At 46.8% G+C, this 17,155-nt stretch overlaps 1 protein-coding gene across 2 annotated transcripts; it reads left to right on the top strand.

Annotated features, from left to right (window-relative positions):
• Positions 1–16,943, top strand: ADCK2 (aarF domain containing kinase 2). Of its 2 annotated transcripts, none has more exons than XM_037836020.1 (8): positions 1–1,506; positions 2,169–2,315; positions 4,917–5,045; positions 6,971–7,066; positions 10,688–10,939; positions 12,399–12,527; positions 13,340–13,434; positions 16,441–16,563. In XM_037836020.1, exons 1-8 carry the CDS (start codon positions 592–594, stop codon positions 16,442–16,444), a joined length of 1,767 nt encoding a protein of 588 aa, XP_037691948.1. In that variant the 5' UTR covers positions 1–591; the 3' UTR covers positions 16,445–16,563. The 2 variants fall into 2 exon arrangements, with proteins under 2 accessions (XP_037691948.1, XP_037691947.1); XM_037836019.1 differs by having other exon boundaries at positions 7–1,506; positions 13,340–13,393; positions 16,441–16,943.
• Positions 16,944–17,155: the final 212 nt, after the last annotated feature.

Raw genomic sequence — 17,155 nt, 5'->3', positions numbered from 1 at the left:
TGCTCCCCGCCTCCTACCCCCGCCCTTGGCACCCCGGTTCTCCACCTCCCGCCCTCACCCCGGCTTTCAGCTTACCGACCCCGGCCTTCAGCTCCCCGCGCCCCATCCTCACCCCATCACCTTCGGCTTCCGGCCCTCCGCGCCCCGGTGCTCGGCCCGCTCCAGAACAGCCCCGGCACAGCGCCGGAGACCTCGCAGCCACTTCGCGCCGGTCGCGTCCCCGCCTCAGGCCTGGCTTCTAGTCTCTAATGGCTCCTCCCGTTCTCACAGACGGTTCAGTTCTGATCACCCCCTCTTAGGCTCCGCTGGTCTGGGGCGTAGGCCCGGGCGAGGTACGGGGGAGGGAAACGCAGCGCTGGGGTTGGGGGCGAGCCCGGGACAGATGGGGCAGGCCCCCTCCTGCGGCCAAGGCAGACTTTACAGGATCAGGACTGGGTTTAGACTGCAGAAGGAGACAGAATCTGAGCGTCGCCGGGTTTCACGACTGTCCCCCTTTTAGGTGGCCTCATCACAGACTTGTCAAAAGCGTGAACATAAATGGCTGTTCCTTAAGTGGGGCAGGCAGCCAAGGCGGTGGGTCTCTGGGAGAGGATGGTGATCCCCTGGCGCTTCTCTGTCAGAGTCTGCTTGTCACACCTAAGATGTTTTGAGCTCAGAAAGGGACTTGGCCTGTTAAGATCCTCCAGGTGCTGTCATAATGCCAGACTTTGTTGGTTTCTGCTGGGCACTTTACCCAAGCTCATCTCAGCCCAGGAGAACATTGGTGAAGGGACCGCTGAGAGCTTTTGTCAGCAAAGGGCTGACTGGAGTGACCTGGCTGAAAATGGGTCAGTGGAGAGAGTCTCCCAAGATGGGCTGATAGGCTGCCTCTTCCTGCACCTCCGTATTTGTTTCCGGGCTGGGGTTCTCTTTGTGAAATTCTTTCCCCTCCTTCTCCTCTACCCTCTCACCTACCTGGCTCCCAACATCTCCAACCTCTGGCTCTACCTACTCCTGAAAGCCACGGAGACCTCAGGCCCAACATACATCAAACTGGGCCAGTGGGCCAGCACCCGGCGAGATCTCTTTTCAGAAGCTTTCTGTGTCCAGTTTTCTAAACTGCATGTCCGAGTGACCCCTCACCCTTGGACTCATACTGAACACTTCCTCCAGCAGGCATTTGGAGAGGACTGGGGGAAAGTCCTCTGCTTTGAGAATCAGGAACCTGTGGGTTCAGGCTGCGTGGCCCAAGTGTACAAGGCGTATGCCAATGCTGCCTTCCTAGGGAATGACAGCCTCCAGAAACTTGTCAAGGCCTGTAGCCTGGAGCCTTCCCCGGAAGCCTGGAAGGTCTTTGGACACTTTGGGAAGGGGTGGAAGCCTGAAGGAAGTCTTGCTGACCAGTTGTTTCTAGAAAGGCTGCTCTTCCCTAAAGCTGACCTGATTGGATCAAATGCGGTCATGTCTCAGGCTTCATTCCCTGCCCGGCAACCTAAGCCAAATCACCTCATCCCTGTGGCGGTGAAAGTAAGTGCTTGTGGTGTCTTCAGCCTGGCCCCATTCTAGTCTTCAAAGGATTTGAAATGGAGGTAAAAATGGGTCTTCATTTTTTAAAAGCTGGAATATGAGGTTGAGAGAGCTTGAGTAGTGTGCCCAGTTTCATATAAGGAATGAGTTGTGGTATTGGAATTTGAAACTGGAGCTCTTTGCATCCCACCTCAGCATACCCCTGTTGGAGTTCTGAGACTCTGCAGCATTATTTATCAGACTGCCTGATTCAGAGTTACCTGGTGAGCTCAGTAAAGTGCAGATTCCTGGTTCCACTCTCAGGGTCTTGGAGGAGGCCTGGGAGTCCACATTTTCACAGGTACCCCAAAGTGACTTTTATGCCCTCTAACATTTGAAAACCACTGATCCAAACTTAGTATATTTAACAGGAAAGGCCCACCATTCTTTCTGTCAAAGCTAAGTGCTGTGCAGAGGAGCTGCTCCAAGCTTCTCAGAGAAAGGCCTGTGGGAATGAAGGAAGCAGGAGCCTGCTGGGTGTTGTGACTACTTCCCTTTTGCTCTGATGAGAAGCCAACCGGCTGTCCTTGATGGTGGGACCTATCGTGGCTGGATGAGAAGCAGTGTGTCAAGTCTTTATTTCGCCCCTGATCCCTCTTTTTGTCTCATGGTTCCTCTGGCAGGTATTGCACCCCGGCCTGCTCTCTCAGGTACATATGGACCTGCTGCTGATGAAGATTGGCAGCCAACTCCTTGGATTTTTGCCAGGAATCAAGTGGCTTAGCTTGCCTGAAGTTGTGGAGGAATTTAAGAAGCTGATGGTCCAACAGGTGAATTCTCTTGCCCTCAGTTGTAAGTAGTGCCAACATAGCATCCTGCCCTTGGCAACAGCTTAGTAAATGCTGAATGAATGATTAATTTCATAGTATGTCATAGCTAGTGTGGTATATTAGTCAAGGGTAGGTGATGTTAAGTAAAGAACACCCAAATCTTATTTCTTGCTTATATTGAAGTTCCATACAAGTGAAGGAGAGAAAAGGAGCTTTATTCCATAGTTATTCAGGGACCCAAGCTCCTCCTAAGTTTAGCACTGCCATTTACAACATGTGTCATCTAGGGTTGCTGTGGAACTGCAAGAGAGACCATGGAGAATCATAAAAGATTTTGTGGGCGGGCCTGGAAATGATAAACATCACTTCTTCCCACAGTTTACCCATCAGAGCTTAACCACATTGCCCCAGTGTAACTGCGAGGAGGCTTGGGAAATAGTCTTCCCTTGTGCTTGGGAGGAAAATGAAATGATTCTAGTGGAACATATAGCATTATCTCTGCCACAATTAATGATTGAACTCCAGGGTGAGAAGACTAGGTGGCAAAGTTGCACAGTGTGCCTTTGTTTTGCTTTGTTCCCAGGGCTAATTGAGTAGACAACGACCTCCTCCCTGTTCAGGGCCCTTGGGACACAGGACGCTTGTTTGGGAGCCAGATTTGGCAAACACATTTTTGGGGAGGAGGGAGGTCAGGGCTCCAAGTAAGCATCAGCTTTGGCTCCTTCTTGTATAGTACAGAATTGGCAGTTTTTCAGAAGCAGTGTGTCAAGTCTTTATTTAGCCCCTGTGATTTAAGACTTTAAGTTGCAGGGATGCATTTTAATATTCAGAAAGCTTTCCTTTATTCTGTGGAACAGTGCAGTTTTGATAATGCAAAGAAAATTAAAACAGAGAAAACAGCTTCTATTCCAACAACTATCTCTGTATTGATTACTCTTAGTTCTACCTGAAAAATCTACATGAGCTTCAGTTCTCTTCCAGAAGTCTGATAGGCATCATGGGGTCCCATCACTTCAAAATTCCAATCTCAATATCTTGCCCAGTTGTGTCTTAAAAATCAGCTCTTCCTGCCAGCCTGTCTGTAGCTCTCAGTAGTCCCATCATGTTTCCAGGCTGGAAACCTTAGAGTTGTGGGTCTGTGTGTCTGTATGTGAGCATCTCTCTTTTATTCATTCATTCACAAATTCATTTAACATTTATTGAAAACTGTGTTGGAAGCTGGTAAACTAAGAAAACAAATAAGATTTTCTTGTCCTTCAGGAATATACAGTAGGTAGAGGGGAACTGATATGTAAATACTTGCAAATAAAGTCTTAACAGAGTTACAACAAGAGTATCTTCAGGGTTCAGTTGGGGCTTTAGAGAGGAAGTGGTGATTTCACCTGAGGACATAGGTTCCCTAGACTTGAGCTGAATCTTGAAAGATGAGTGGTGTTCACAGTTGGACCAAATGGGGGAGGAATATTCCAATCAGAGGGAGTCAAGAAGGCAAGGGATAGTGGGAGGCATCAGACAGTGTGGGATGATCAGCAACTACGAAGATATGGGTGATGAAGAATTTAGACTTTATCCTGCAGGCAGATAGATTGGAGAGAGGGAAGATGGGAGGCCAGGTGCCCATTTGAGACACCTCTTTTATGGCTCAGGTGATGGGTTGTGAAGGCATGAGCCTTGGAAGTAGCAGTGGGGTGGAGTTGTGGTAGGGAGGCAGAGGTGAGAGCACTGGGTCACTGATTAGATGTAGAGGGCAAGAGAGAAGCAGTAGCCTACAGTGACACTCGAGTGATTGAATGGTTGGTGGGTGGTGAAAGTTTAGGCACAGAGTTTCAGGGGTCTCTGGGCTTCCAGGGGGAAATGTCCCAATGTTGTTGAATATGTCTGGTAGAGAGACAGATTGGTAGAGAGGTCTAAACTGGAGCTCCAGATCCTGTTACTAGGAGGCATTAGTTGAGGCTGTGAGGGGATGTAGAGGGAGAACAAGGGCAGAAGCTTAGATCAGCACCTGTGGGGGACACTGAGGAAGAATAGTTGGGAGAACAGACCAAGAAGGAACAGTTAAGAGACGCGGAGGAGAACCAGGGGGAGGAAAGGGGCATATGCTGAGAGGAGAGTGATTCAAGAAGAATGGAGTCTTCAACCGTACTGGATGCCCTGGGGAGGTTAATTAAGATAAAAATGTAAACTTTTTTTAGGTCATTGGTGATATTCACAAGAGCAGAATCAGTGCGGTGGGGTGCAGGGCAGAGCCAGCCCTGTGTTGGAAGTGGCTATGGCATGTTGACTTTAATAGAATGAAGGGGCTGGAGAGTCGGGCTAGTGGAGGGGCAGTGGGGCTGGGGGCAGAGAAGTAATAGCAGAGAAGCAGCACAGCCCAAATCCTACAAGGGTATCTGATATCTATAGCTTAGGGGAGTTCATCTGAACTTCTAGAGCTGCTTTAGCCACAGAATGTCTTTTTCCAAGTTTCTGAGGGAGTTATGCAAGAAAAATTGGTGGGGAAGGCAGAGTGAATCTCTTGACTTAGTAGCTCTTTGGTGTCTCAGATAATGTTCTCCTACTGCCCAGATGGCTCCGTCATCTTCTCTGTCCATTTTATTGTAGATTGACCTGCGTTATGAAGCTCAGAATCTAGAACACTTCCAGAACAACTTCCTGAATGTGAATTCTGTCAAATTCCCCACTCCTCTGCATCCCTTTGTCACCAGAGATGTCTTGGTGGAAACTTATGAAGTAAGAGTGTGGCAGCTTCTCCTGGCCATACCTTTGACTCACTGCCAGTCCCAGCACAACTCCACATTAAGGCTTTAGTGTGAAAAGACAGAAGCTGAGAGGATGTGTTACTGTCTGTAAAACCATGAGGAATTTGGATAGGATTGGTGTGAGGGCGGGAGGCAATGTAGCGAGGTGGTTGAGGGCAATACCAGGAGTGGTGTCAGACTTCCTGGGTTTGAAAATCTGCTCTACCCTTTTAGTAACTGAGTGGCCTCAGTTTCCCCATCCATAAAATAGGGATAACAATTCCTGCCTCATAGGGTTGTCACAGTAATAAATGAAATATTGAATGCAAAACGCACTTGGCAGAGTGCTTCTCACGTAGAAAGTGGTCAACAAATGTTAGTGTCATTGTCATTTTCCTTTGCAATCTCCTAGTCCAGCCTCCTTTTTCAAGGCGGTGATATGCGATCAAAGGAGGTGACCTGAGCAACCCAGTGTTACTAGCTGTGTGACCTTGAATGAGTTACTTAAACTCTCTGGCTTAGTTCTCTTATTTGTAAATTATGGGTAACATCTATCTCAATGGGTTGTTTTTAAAATCAAATAAACTGTACTATATAAAATGCTTAGTTATTAGCTCCTCTTTCTTCTCTTTTCCCTTTCCGTTTCTTTTCCATTTTCCTGCTCAAGGCCACAGAGCTCACTCATGTCTCTGTTGGCTAATTGTCTAGAATCTGGCTCTCTTGCAGCCTACTGCTCTCTTTCTCCAGGACATCACAATATCTCTTACCTGTCAGTAGCAGAGTCAATGGGTTTCTTCTTTAATAAACCAATGGGACTTGTTTTCCTTTGAGAAGTATTAAGGAAGGAAAATGTAAATAGTTTATAATAAATTGTGGATGATAGATTCATAAGGGGTTCTAAGAAAGGTAAAACTCTTTGGGTCATTTCCCAATGCCCACTGCCTCCTTGTTCAAGGGGGAGGCAATGCTGTTATGTCACTTTGGGATAAGGAACAGCAAGGCAGTGGATCAGGCTTTCCAGGGTAAAGTCGTTCTCTCCCTGATCTTTTTTTTTCAATGCAATTTTATTGAGATATATTCACACACCATAAAATCTATCCAAAGTTTACAGTCAGTGGCTCACATATCACATTCATCTCTACAATCAATTTAGAACAGTCTCATTACTGCAGGAAAAAAAATTAAAAAAAAAAAAAAGAAAACCCCCAAACATTCCAGACTCGTTATCTCCCCCTATCATTGACCCCTAGTATTGGTGTGGTACATTTGGTAGTATAATGATAGAATATTAAGATACCACTTAATCACTCAACATAATGTCCTCAGGGTTCATCAGTATTATCATATGCTTCAGGACTTCATTCCTTTTTAAGGGTGAATAATATTCTATTGTATGAATATACCACATTTTGTTTATCCATTCATCAGTTGGTGGGCATTTGGGTTGCTTCCATCACTTGTCAATTGTGAATAATGCCACTGTGAACATGGGTATGCAAATTTCTGTTTCAGTCCCTGCTTTCAGTTCTGCTGGGTATATACCTAGTGGTGGAATTACTGAGTCGTATGGTAATTCTATACTTAGCTTCCTAAGGAACTGCCAAATTATCTTCCACAGTGGCTGTACCATTTTACATTCCCACCAGCAATGAATGAGTGTTACTGTTTCTCCAAATCTCTCCAACACTTGTAGTTTTCTGTGTTTTTTTTAATAGTGCCCATTCTAGTGGGTGTGAAATGATACTTCATTATGATTTTGATGTGCATTTCCCTAATAGCTAGTGAAGATGAGTATCTTTTCATGCACTTTTTAGCCATTTGTATTTCCTCTTTGGAAAAATGTCTATTCATGTCTTTTGACATTTTTTTAATTGGGTTGTATGTCTTTTTATTGTTGACCCCTGATCTTTCTTAAAGGAGAGTGTACCTGTGTCTACTTACCAGCAGTCAGGGATTCCTGTTGACCTGAAGAGGAAGATTGCACAGCTGGGGATCCACATGCTCCTGAAGATGGTAAGCTCGTGAGCCAAGAGTGGATGCTCAGGCCCAGCACAGGGTTAAAGGGCCTGTGCCAGGAAATGGCTGAGATACCACTTGGCTGTCACGGGTAGGAGGGTGACAGAGTTTGCTCTAGAAGTAGCTGAGCCTGCTAAAACCGTCCATTCATTCTACTGCTTTCTATTATGTACTGTCTAAGTGGTATGCACGCCGTCACTGTGCAAGACCCAGTCCCTGCCCAAGCTGCCTACAGTTTAGACAAACAGCCAAATACAGCAAATGCTACTTCATTCATTGATTCAGGAGGTATTTATTGAGCATCTCTCATGTACCAGGCACTGAATTAAGTACTGGACTTAAAAAAGTGAGCAAAACAGGTATGAATACAATGTCCATGGAACTACTGTTCAGTGGGGGAGACAGGCAGCAAATAGGTAAATGATACTTGGAGCCAGTACAGAGTATTAAGGGTCATTTGGGAGGGGCCTTGCCTTTGTCAGGAAGGAGTTGTCTCCCATAGGAGCTAGACTGGTCTTCAACAGGGGGTGATTTTGCCACCCAGGGGACATTTGTCAATGTCTGGAGACATTTTGGGTTGTCACAACTTGGGAATCTAGTGGGTGGAGACCAGGGATGCTGCAAAACATCCTACAGTGCACAAGATGCCCCCAATTCCATCCCAAATAAAGAACTGAAGAACCTTGGGATAGAGGGAAGGAGGCACTGGAGCAACTTATAGGAGTAGGGACAGTATTTGAAGGAGTTCCTGAGGGAAGGTTTCTTTTCTTCTTTTCTTCAAGGGAACTAAGAGGCACTCCCACTGCTTGGGGTGGGATGGAGGGGCTAGTGGAAGAGGGGGTTTGAGAGGAACAGGGAGATTTGAAATTGCTGTTTTGGGACTGCTTTGGTTTGCTAAAGCTTCCTGAATGCAATATACCAGAAATGGACTGGCTTTTAACAATTGGGATTTATTAACTTTTAACTTAACAATTGGGATTTATTAACTATTAATTTATAGTTCTTAAGCCATGAAAATGTCCAAATTAAGGCATCAACAGGATGATACCCGGACTCTAAAGACAGGCTCCGGACATCCGGGACACCTCTGTCACATGGGAAAGCACATGGCTGGCATCTGCTGGTCCTTCACTCCTGGGTTTTGTTGCTTTCAGCTGGTTCCAGCAGCTTCCTCTCTGAGCTTCAGTGGGTCCTCTCTGTAATTTCTCTTGGGCTTTTTCTCTGTCAGCTCTCTGGGCTTTTTTTGTCTTTTATCCTCATAAAAAACTCCAGTAAAAGGATTAAGACCCACCTTGAACAGGCTGGGTCACATCTCAATTGAAATAACCTAACCAAAAGGTCCCACCTACATTAGATCTGCACCCACAGGAATGTATTAGAGGAACATGGCCTTTTCTGGGGTACATAATAGCTTCAAACCACCACTGGGACTAAGAGTGGGCCAACCAGGGAGGGGTGCCAGGCAGCCTCAGACCCATGTAGGTGCTGGAGGCATGCTAGGGCGTGATACCTGTTGCAGTGTACTTGGTGGCCAGGAGCATGGACCTCAGAGCTGCACTTGTCTGGGCTCAAATTCAGCTCGACAGAGATGACTAGCTGGGTGGGGAGTGCTGGGGCTTTACTCAACTTCTGTCCTCAGGTTTCTCATCTGTCAAAAAGGGACCAGAAGTACCTTCATCATAGGTTGCCATGAGAATTAAATGAATTGATATTCATAAAGGGACACAGTAAGCACTAAGTAATGTTAGTCATCATTAGGGGAAATACTAGTGACCCAGCATGAGTAGCAGCTCACATGAGGGGGACAAAGACAATATTAGATTGTCCGAGGTCCGGCATTTTCCTGGTGGTTGAGACAAAAGAGTGATTGAAGCGATCGATGACAGGTTCCAGGCTGGACGGGGAGGAAGAGTACCGGGAGATCTTAGGTCTCAAGGGTAAAGACTTGGGGTCAGAAGGAACCAGGTGTGTGGTGAGAGAGGGGGCAACTGAACAGATGATATCAGAGGAGGAGCCGTCAGGGCAGAGATATGTCTGGTGTGTGGCCATGAGACAGGTGGCAAAGTAGGCAGAGGCAAAGGGCTTGAGTTGAGAACAAGGAGCTAAGAGCAGGATGAGGAAGTCTGGAGAGCTTGCAGCATGCACTGGGGGCTGGGAGGCTGAGAGGCAGATGCTCCTAGGGAGAGGCCTCAGAGAGGGAGGTGGTGGGTGATTGAACGGAGGTGTGCAAGGGTGGGGAGTTGCATGAGGGTCTGCAGCTGGCACTGGGGTATGAGGAGGGCTGTGACTCCAACCTCAAGGGCCATGGGTGTGGAAAGTCAGCAGCCCCCATCCAAAAGACACCTGGAGAGCCAAGATTGCCGGGGTAGAATCTGGTTTCAGCTAAGTCATTGTAGTGATGGCTCAGTGGAAGAGGACTTGGTCACCATTAGCAGGGCTCCATAGGGCACTGAGAGAAGGTGGGGAGGGTGCAGTGGGGAAGTAGCCGGGGAGAAGCAGCACTGAGCAGCACCCAGTAGTGGAGAAATCACGAGGGTGGTCCAGCTTGCTTGGGACCAAGAATGACGGGGTGAAGCCTGAGGGCTGAGCTGACAGCAAGATTCCAGGAGATTCAGTCCTAGGGTGAGGGAGGACTCTGGCTTCTCTGGGGGAGCAGCTCAGCCTTTGGCAAGGCCATCGTCCTGCAGGGGTGCAAGCCCTGGGCTTCCCCAGTTCCTAGTGTTCACCATAGTAGCAGCCTGCTGACCTCCAGGAAAGCCAGGATCTGGACTAGGAGGATCTCTCTATGGCCAAGTGTCACGGCAGCTGCAAGGGACAGGGGTTCAGGAAAAGGGGATGGGGCTGGGCTGAGGTCCCTGCTTTGTGCCTCCATCATGCTGTCCCCTCTCATCCCCCCTTTAAAGGATTCCTGGGGTTTCTCTGACCACCAAGGTGACCTTTCATAAGAGGTGGATTCCTGTTCCACAAAGCCATAGCTGGCTTCCCTGTCCTTTGCTGTCCCTTGGGCTTTCTTCCCTGCCTAGTTGGTTCAAAACCAGTTTTTCCCTGCCCCTTACCCCCACCCCCCACCCCAAACCCCCATTCTGCTTGCCAGGAATCTTCCCCAGGTTGTATTTTCACTACTGCACAGATGAAGGGCAGCAATGCACAGACAGTTGTTACTATTACTTCACTAATAAGGACAAATTCATGTAATGATTTATAAAATATTTTCAGAAGAAAGCTGTTTGTTAATTTAAAGAACATAGTTTCAGGAGAATCTTTAAACATTGAATAGACTGTTTAAATAAGCATATTAATTATCTTCTCAAATCATCAAGTAAAAAGTTTGAAATGCAATTTTGTCTGAGATTTTTCATGTTCCCTTATAATCTCTGTTAATGCTTTTTGCTTTGAAAATAATTTTTCCCTTGAAAACTTCAACCTGGCTTGTCTTTGTAAAAATTCTGAATTGATGACACCCAAACACTGAGGCTTCATAAAATGTACACCTCTCTGTCATTGTAATAGATCACTGGGAACTTCCTGCCACCCTAAAAGCCTTTTCTGCTTTGTGGCTTGGTGTTGGTGGGGTGGTGAGGGTTGGCTTAGCCATAAGTAGTACTGATCACTTTCCAGATATTTGTGGACAACTTTGTCCATGCGGATCTTCACCCTGGGAACATCCTGGTCCAGGGTGCCAACGGTCTTCCCAAGAGCCCCGAGGCTCAGCTGCAGCAGGAGGAGGTCTGTGGCACGCTGGCAGTGGCTGTGATGCCTGCCCTCTGCCCTCTGCGGTTGGTGCTGCTGGATGCCGGCATCGTGGCCAAGCTGCAGGCGGCTGACCTGAAGAACTTCCGGGCGGTCTTCACAGCTGTGGTGATGGGGCAGGTGAGGCATGCTGTGACCACAGGAGTTGCGGCTGAATCTTTTGGGCTCTCAGGAACTTCCACTGTCTTTCCTGTGGGGCTCCTAAGACCGTCAGCATTCTTGGAAATGCCCACGTTTGCGAAAGCTGCTCCTGATGGAAATGGGTAGAGTAGAGTGAAATGAGGGAAAAAGGAGCGAGCAAGGAGAGGAAATAAAGCCACCCTTAAGGGGTCTTTAATTCCTGTGTGCTGGGGCTGGTGTCTGCGGCCAGTTGTGAGCAGCTTACGGTTTGGGATAATGGGAAGGAATGCCTCCTTCCTGAATGCTGGCACGTATTAGTAGTTTCTTTTCATTCCTCAGCGAGTGTCTGGGTGGGCACCAGGAGCACTTGTTTCTTGACTGTGATGATCACCACTAGTCTGTGCCATTGATGCAAGGTGGCAGGCCGGAGAGAAGCAAGCTGGGGAGAGGCAGGCTGGTGAGAAGTGATTCTCAAAGTAGGAGAAGACACACTGGAATCCCTGGTGCTGGGGAATAAGAGTAGTTTTTAAAACCTCCCCTGTGATTCTGAGGGGCTCTGGTGGTTGAGAATTACTATTTAGAGAGAGAAATTCAAAGAAATCTCTCTTGAGCCATGTTGAAGTGCTCCCTTGAGGATGACTATGAAGAGACCCTCTGGCCAACTGGTAGACAATTATCCAGCAAGAAAGACCCTGGGAAAGAAAGCACTTGTAAGAAAAAAGAGAAGCAAAATTCAGGGGGCTCCCTGATTAGGAGGTGTCAGAGGGGCAAACCCAAAGATTGAACCTGAAGCCAGTTTGACCATTACCCGGGGCCAAGGTAAGGCACTGAGGGGTGGTTGGAGGTGGGGCTAAGGGTGTCCCTCTGTGCAGGTCACAGACCAAGGAGGAAAACCTTGATTCCTGGGGCTGGGACTGCAAGAAGTAAAAGGGTATCAGTGGTGACCACCAGGTTGAGCGTTCAGGGAGACTGTGGAGGCTTTGGTCGGAGTGTCCAAGGTGGAGGAGTAAAGAGAAGGTTAGAGCACAGAGCTGGATCATCTGAGGGGGGAATTCTCAGGGCCAGCAGAGTGCCCACGAGGAGATACTGGCCAGTCCAGCTCTGCAGGCAGCTCTGGGTGGCCTGGGGGTGTAGGGACAAGCTGACTAGTAGCAGTGCCCAGCAGAGCATGAGAGGCAGGAGACTGGCTTTTCTCCAGGGTCCTGCCTGGCCCCAGATGATGAAGGGGGCAAGCATATACCTTCACCCTGGCTGAACAAGATGCAGGTTTGGTTCCACCAACACACAGAGATTTTGATTGGTGACCAGGTATTCTGGAGGGTCCAAATTAAGAAAGAAAGGGTGGCCAAAAGCAGGATGGTGGGGAAATGAAGGTGGAAGCAACTAAGAGGTAGAGCATCAAGTTTTATGCTTGCTTGAGGGTGGACCTTACAGGTTTCATTTCTTTTGCATCTTCCAGGGCCAAAGAGTGGCTGAGCTCTTCCTGCATCAAGCCCGGGCCAGTGAATGTAGAGACCTGGAGGGATTCAAGGCCGAGATGACTGCCCTGGTGACCCAGGCCCGGAAAAATGCCATCACTCTGGAAAAGGTGGGCAGGCCACTGGAGGAGCAGGGCCAGTGCTGGCAGGGAGCATTGACCCCTGCCTCTCGGCCTTGGGGTATTCACTGTAAATCTCAGGTCTAATGGGCAGAGGTCTCCAAGGGATTTGAGTTTTAAGGTAGATAAACAGCCATTTCCCCTCCACACATCTTCCAGGCCTGCGAGGCCCATTGACATCCCTGGTTCTCAAAAGGATGATTCCTTCATCAGGCTCTCCTGGGGTGGTTCTGGTGGCAGTGAAGTTTATAGTATCGCCCACCTTGCTTTTCTGGGATTGCAGCACCTCACTTATCTGGGGGTAGATGTTATGCTGCTTCAACTCTAACTGGAGCATAGCCACACATGAAAGAGGCAGGGAAATAAGGTCTCTGAACAGCCAAAAGACTCTGCTAGCATTCATGTCTTTTATTCAGTCCGGAACCAGAGCCCACTTACTTTGTCTTTTATACACAGTTCTACAGATCGGACGGGCTTTCTTCCCAAGTTCATGGCATTCATTAGCAAGACTGAGTCAGAACAAGGAATGGACCCCTGGCAGTGAGGAGTGACATTTGACATTTATTCAAATATGATTTTTGTGTGTGTGAGGAACGGGGTAGATGGGCCTCAAAAGCAAGTTGGTGAACTGAATCACAAGATGGAAGTTTGGATTGGTGTGTGTATGGTTCTTTCTGGAGTTCTGTGTGTGTATGTGGGTATGGTGGGAAAGGAAAGGAGGGCTGCACAAGGGACTGGAAAAGAAAGAAATGCTTCCCTAAAGCTCTGCACCCTCTGCAGTAAGGCTTTATTTTGTTTTCCAGATTCAAGTTTCCAGCCTCCTCTCCAGTGTCTTTAAGTTACTGATGGCGTACAAGGTGAGGCCCTGGAGCCTCCTGCGCTTGGAGGCTGTGTGCTGGTGAGGCCAGGGGAAGGCTCTGGGGAAGCTGGTGTGGCCAGAGGGCAGTGGGAGGTACTTCTCTTCTATGAGTCACATTTAAAAAGCATTTTTAATAACAGAATCCATTTGCATTAGAATATTGTTTTTATTTCCTAAGGTAGGTATCTAATGTAAGACCCTTCCTTTGCAACTTTTAGTCTGTGTATTTATCGGTCTGTGCAGTCTAAATATGTGATACTTAGATGTAGAAAATGTATTTTAAAAAAAGTAAAAATAGTCTAGCTCAGGCTTTTCATAGATTTAAAATAGCCTTTTCCTTACTAAGTTCACATTAGTGAAGTTTGAAATGATGTAAGTCATGCCTACACAGCTCTTTCCTGAGTGGGATGAAGTCCCTTGATTGTGTGGCTGCCTGAAAGGGAGGTGCCTCTTGGCCTGTCACTTCCAGACGGCCCGCAGGGACTGCCCTGGCCCCTGCCTGGCTACTCCAGTTCCTCGGAGGAAGATGGCATCACAGTCCTGCACCTTAGCCTCTGCCCAGCTCTGTCCCCTTGTGAAGGAGTGTGGACTTGGGGCACTCCCTAAACTACAGCTACCATCAAAGGGTAGAAATTATTAAGAACAGGGAAGGGGAAGAGTCTTCTCTGAATATTGAGCCTTCAAGTCATGGCCTTTCCCATCAGTCTGATAATGAAACACAGCATGGAAAAGGTTGCCACTTAGCAAGGATCATAATATATAATTAAGAGTCAAAAAGGATCTTAAAATTGCCTGGTCCAGCATCCTCAGGTGCATTGGAGGCAGGGAGGTCAGCTCACTGGATCAGGACCTCACAGGCAGTACCAAGACATGCTCTTAATGCAGGTCTCTGTTCAGTGCTATTTCTGCTGCTCCCAAAGCACTCTGCGACAGCAGTGTACTTTGGACAAAGCTCAAACACATAGGCTAATGAAATCCCAAGGCATCCCATGGACTAGAGATGATAAGAGATGAGGCTATAGCTAGCATTAGTGTAAAACTTGTGCTGGGTGGTTTTCATATACTGTCTCACTTTCATATACTGTCTCACTATCTCAGGCGAATCCCGTGGATAGGTATTATATCTCCCATGAAGAGACCAAGGCACAGAGAGGTTAAGCAACTACCCAAAGTCCTACCAACAGTGAATGGCAGAGCCAAAGGTTGAACCCAACTCCAAAGCCTATGTTGGCTAATTCTTTTTGTTTGTTTTTGCTTTTAGCTTTTGGTGAAAAGCTTTTATACTTTCCAAACTTTTGACAAAATTCTGTTTTAAAAACTACTTAAATATTACCTTAGGATTAGGGGAAAACTTTAATCATTACTACTCACTCATCTATTCACAGATAATACCAAAAGCTATAAATTTAAATAAGAGTCATTCTTCAAAACCTACACTAGCCTTTTTAAGAGACCACACACAACTGGCTTTGCTGAAACATGAGCTTCCCTGTTGGAGCCAGGTTAATAATAATGGCAGTTTACATGGATTACTCATTGAATCACCAAAAGTAATATCATTATCCCTGTTGTATGGATGAGGAAGCTAAGGGAGTTGACTTGGAGATAAATAGAAATGAACATATATAAACTCTTGGCAGTGAAGAGCACAGGATGTGGGCTAGGCGGATAGGATTCACATTCAACCCTGTCATCCACCACCTGTGACCTGCACAAGCCTCTCCAAGCCCACAGGGCCACCGGGAGGGCCAGATGAGGCCATGACAGTAGTATCATAGCGGTGGGCCATGAGCTCCCTCAGGGTCCCAGACACCACTCTGCTCTGTGGCACTTAATTTACCTAATTTAGCTGTATAATATCTATGTTGGAATCAGTTGAATCCTGTCAGCAATCCTGAAAGGCAGGCACTCATGCATCCCCTTCTACAGAGAAGGAAACTGAGGTCTGAGGGCCAGACAACTTTCCAAGGCCATACAACCCCCAGTGGCAGTGCCAGGACCAGACTCCATCAGACTGACCCAAGCCCCACTCCCAGCTACTTTTCACCTGCCTCCTGCATTTTTACTCTGCATGTATCGTTCCTTATGCACACTGTGGGACATGAAATCAGTTTCTTAAATGTTTGCTTTTGTAGTTGTTATTCCTAGGATGGAAGAGCAAAGAGAAGGCCTAATGCAACTATTGTTTTCTAAGCACTTCACTAGGTCCTTACATTTTTTTAAAATAATAAAATATTTGACGATAACGTAGAGGTAAAAAGAATAATACAACAAACACCCAAGAACTGACTGCTCAACTTAAGAATTAAAGCATTACCGGTTGTGTGAAGGCAGGGTCCCCATACTGTGTGGCTAAGGGCCCCCTGTCTACCCAAACTTCCAGGAGGGAACTGCTAATGGGATCATGCTGCTTTCTTCGGGGTCATACTATCTGATCCCCTAGGCAGTGTTCCAGTCCTTATTTGAGACAAATATCCATTAATATCTAACAGATTGTTTCTCCATGAGTCAACCTTCCATTTCCTGACTTGTCCACTTGAAAAATAGATTCCTATTCTTCTAGGTTCAAATCCTGGCTCTACTTAGTTACCCAGTAGTCTTGAGCAAGTCATTAACCACCCCGAGCCTTAGCTTCCTTATCCATACAACAGGGATAATGATATTACTTTTGGGGATTCAGTGAGTAATCCATGTAAACTGCCATTATTATTAACCTGGCTCCAAAGGGGAAGCTCTGTTATGTTTCAGCAAAACTAGTTGTGTGTGGTCTCTTAAAAAGGCTACTGTAGATTTTGAAGAATGACCTGTATTTAAATTTATAGTTTTTGGTATATCTGTGAATCAGTGGGTGAGTAGACAAGTGGGGGGTGGGGGTGGGGTGATGGAATGGTGGGGTAGGAAAAAGAATGTTAGGTAAACAGTAAAAATCATATGAGTAGATACAAGAAGAGTCCAAAAGTAGACACTGATATGAGTATCCAGGTTACTTCTCTATATATCAGTAGGCTCTGGAAAGAACCACTGTTTTTTTTTTTTCTATTTCAGGTAAAGCTTGAGAGTAACTTTGCCTCAATTGTGTTTGCAGTCATGGTGTTAGAGGGGCTTGGCCGCTCACTGGACCCCAAACTGGATATACTGGAGGCAGCAAAGCCCTTTCTTTTTAAAGGGCCAGCATCCTCTGCCTGACTGGCAGGAACACTGGGCAGGCCTTTCCCTGAGAACTGTAGGTTGCACCTAACAGCCTTTCTTTTGGCAGTTTGGACATTTGAAGATTGGGATTGCTTGGAGGACACACATTTTTTTCCCACTCTTGATTTGCTTTCAGGCATTTCTTTTAAAAGCTTTGGATTATTTGGGGAAGTAAAGGGAGGGAAAGGTCCTATCCTTCAGTCATGGAAGCTGGGCCTGGTATCAAGGATATTTATATTTCAGGGGCAATGTTATGTGGAGGAAGAATAAAATTACTTTTATTTTGTTTCCTTTTCTCTCTTCTCTTCTTAACTCTATACTCCCTGTATTAGTTAGGGCTCTCTAGGGAAACAGAACCAACAAGAGATATCTATAAATGTAAAGTTTTTTAAAAGTGTCTCACACAACTGAGGGGACACACAAGTCCAAATTCCACAGGGCAGGATGCACGAGTTCAAATTCCATAGGGTAGGCAGCTAACTGGCAACTCTGACGAACTCCTCAGGAGACACTTTGCTGGCTAACCAAAGAAGAAGTGAAGGTTCTCTTTCTCCCTTAAAAAGGTCTTCAA

This window comes from Choloepus didactylus, chromosome 5, assembly GCF_015220235.1.
Source record: "Choloepus didactylus isolate mChoDid1 chromosome 5, mChoDid1.pri, whole genome shotgun sequence".
NCBI lineage: Eukaryota > Metazoa > Chordata > Mammalia > Pilosa > Megalonychidae > Choloepus > Choloepus didactylus.
This window is presented reverse-complemented; position numbering and strand designations above follow the sequence as displayed.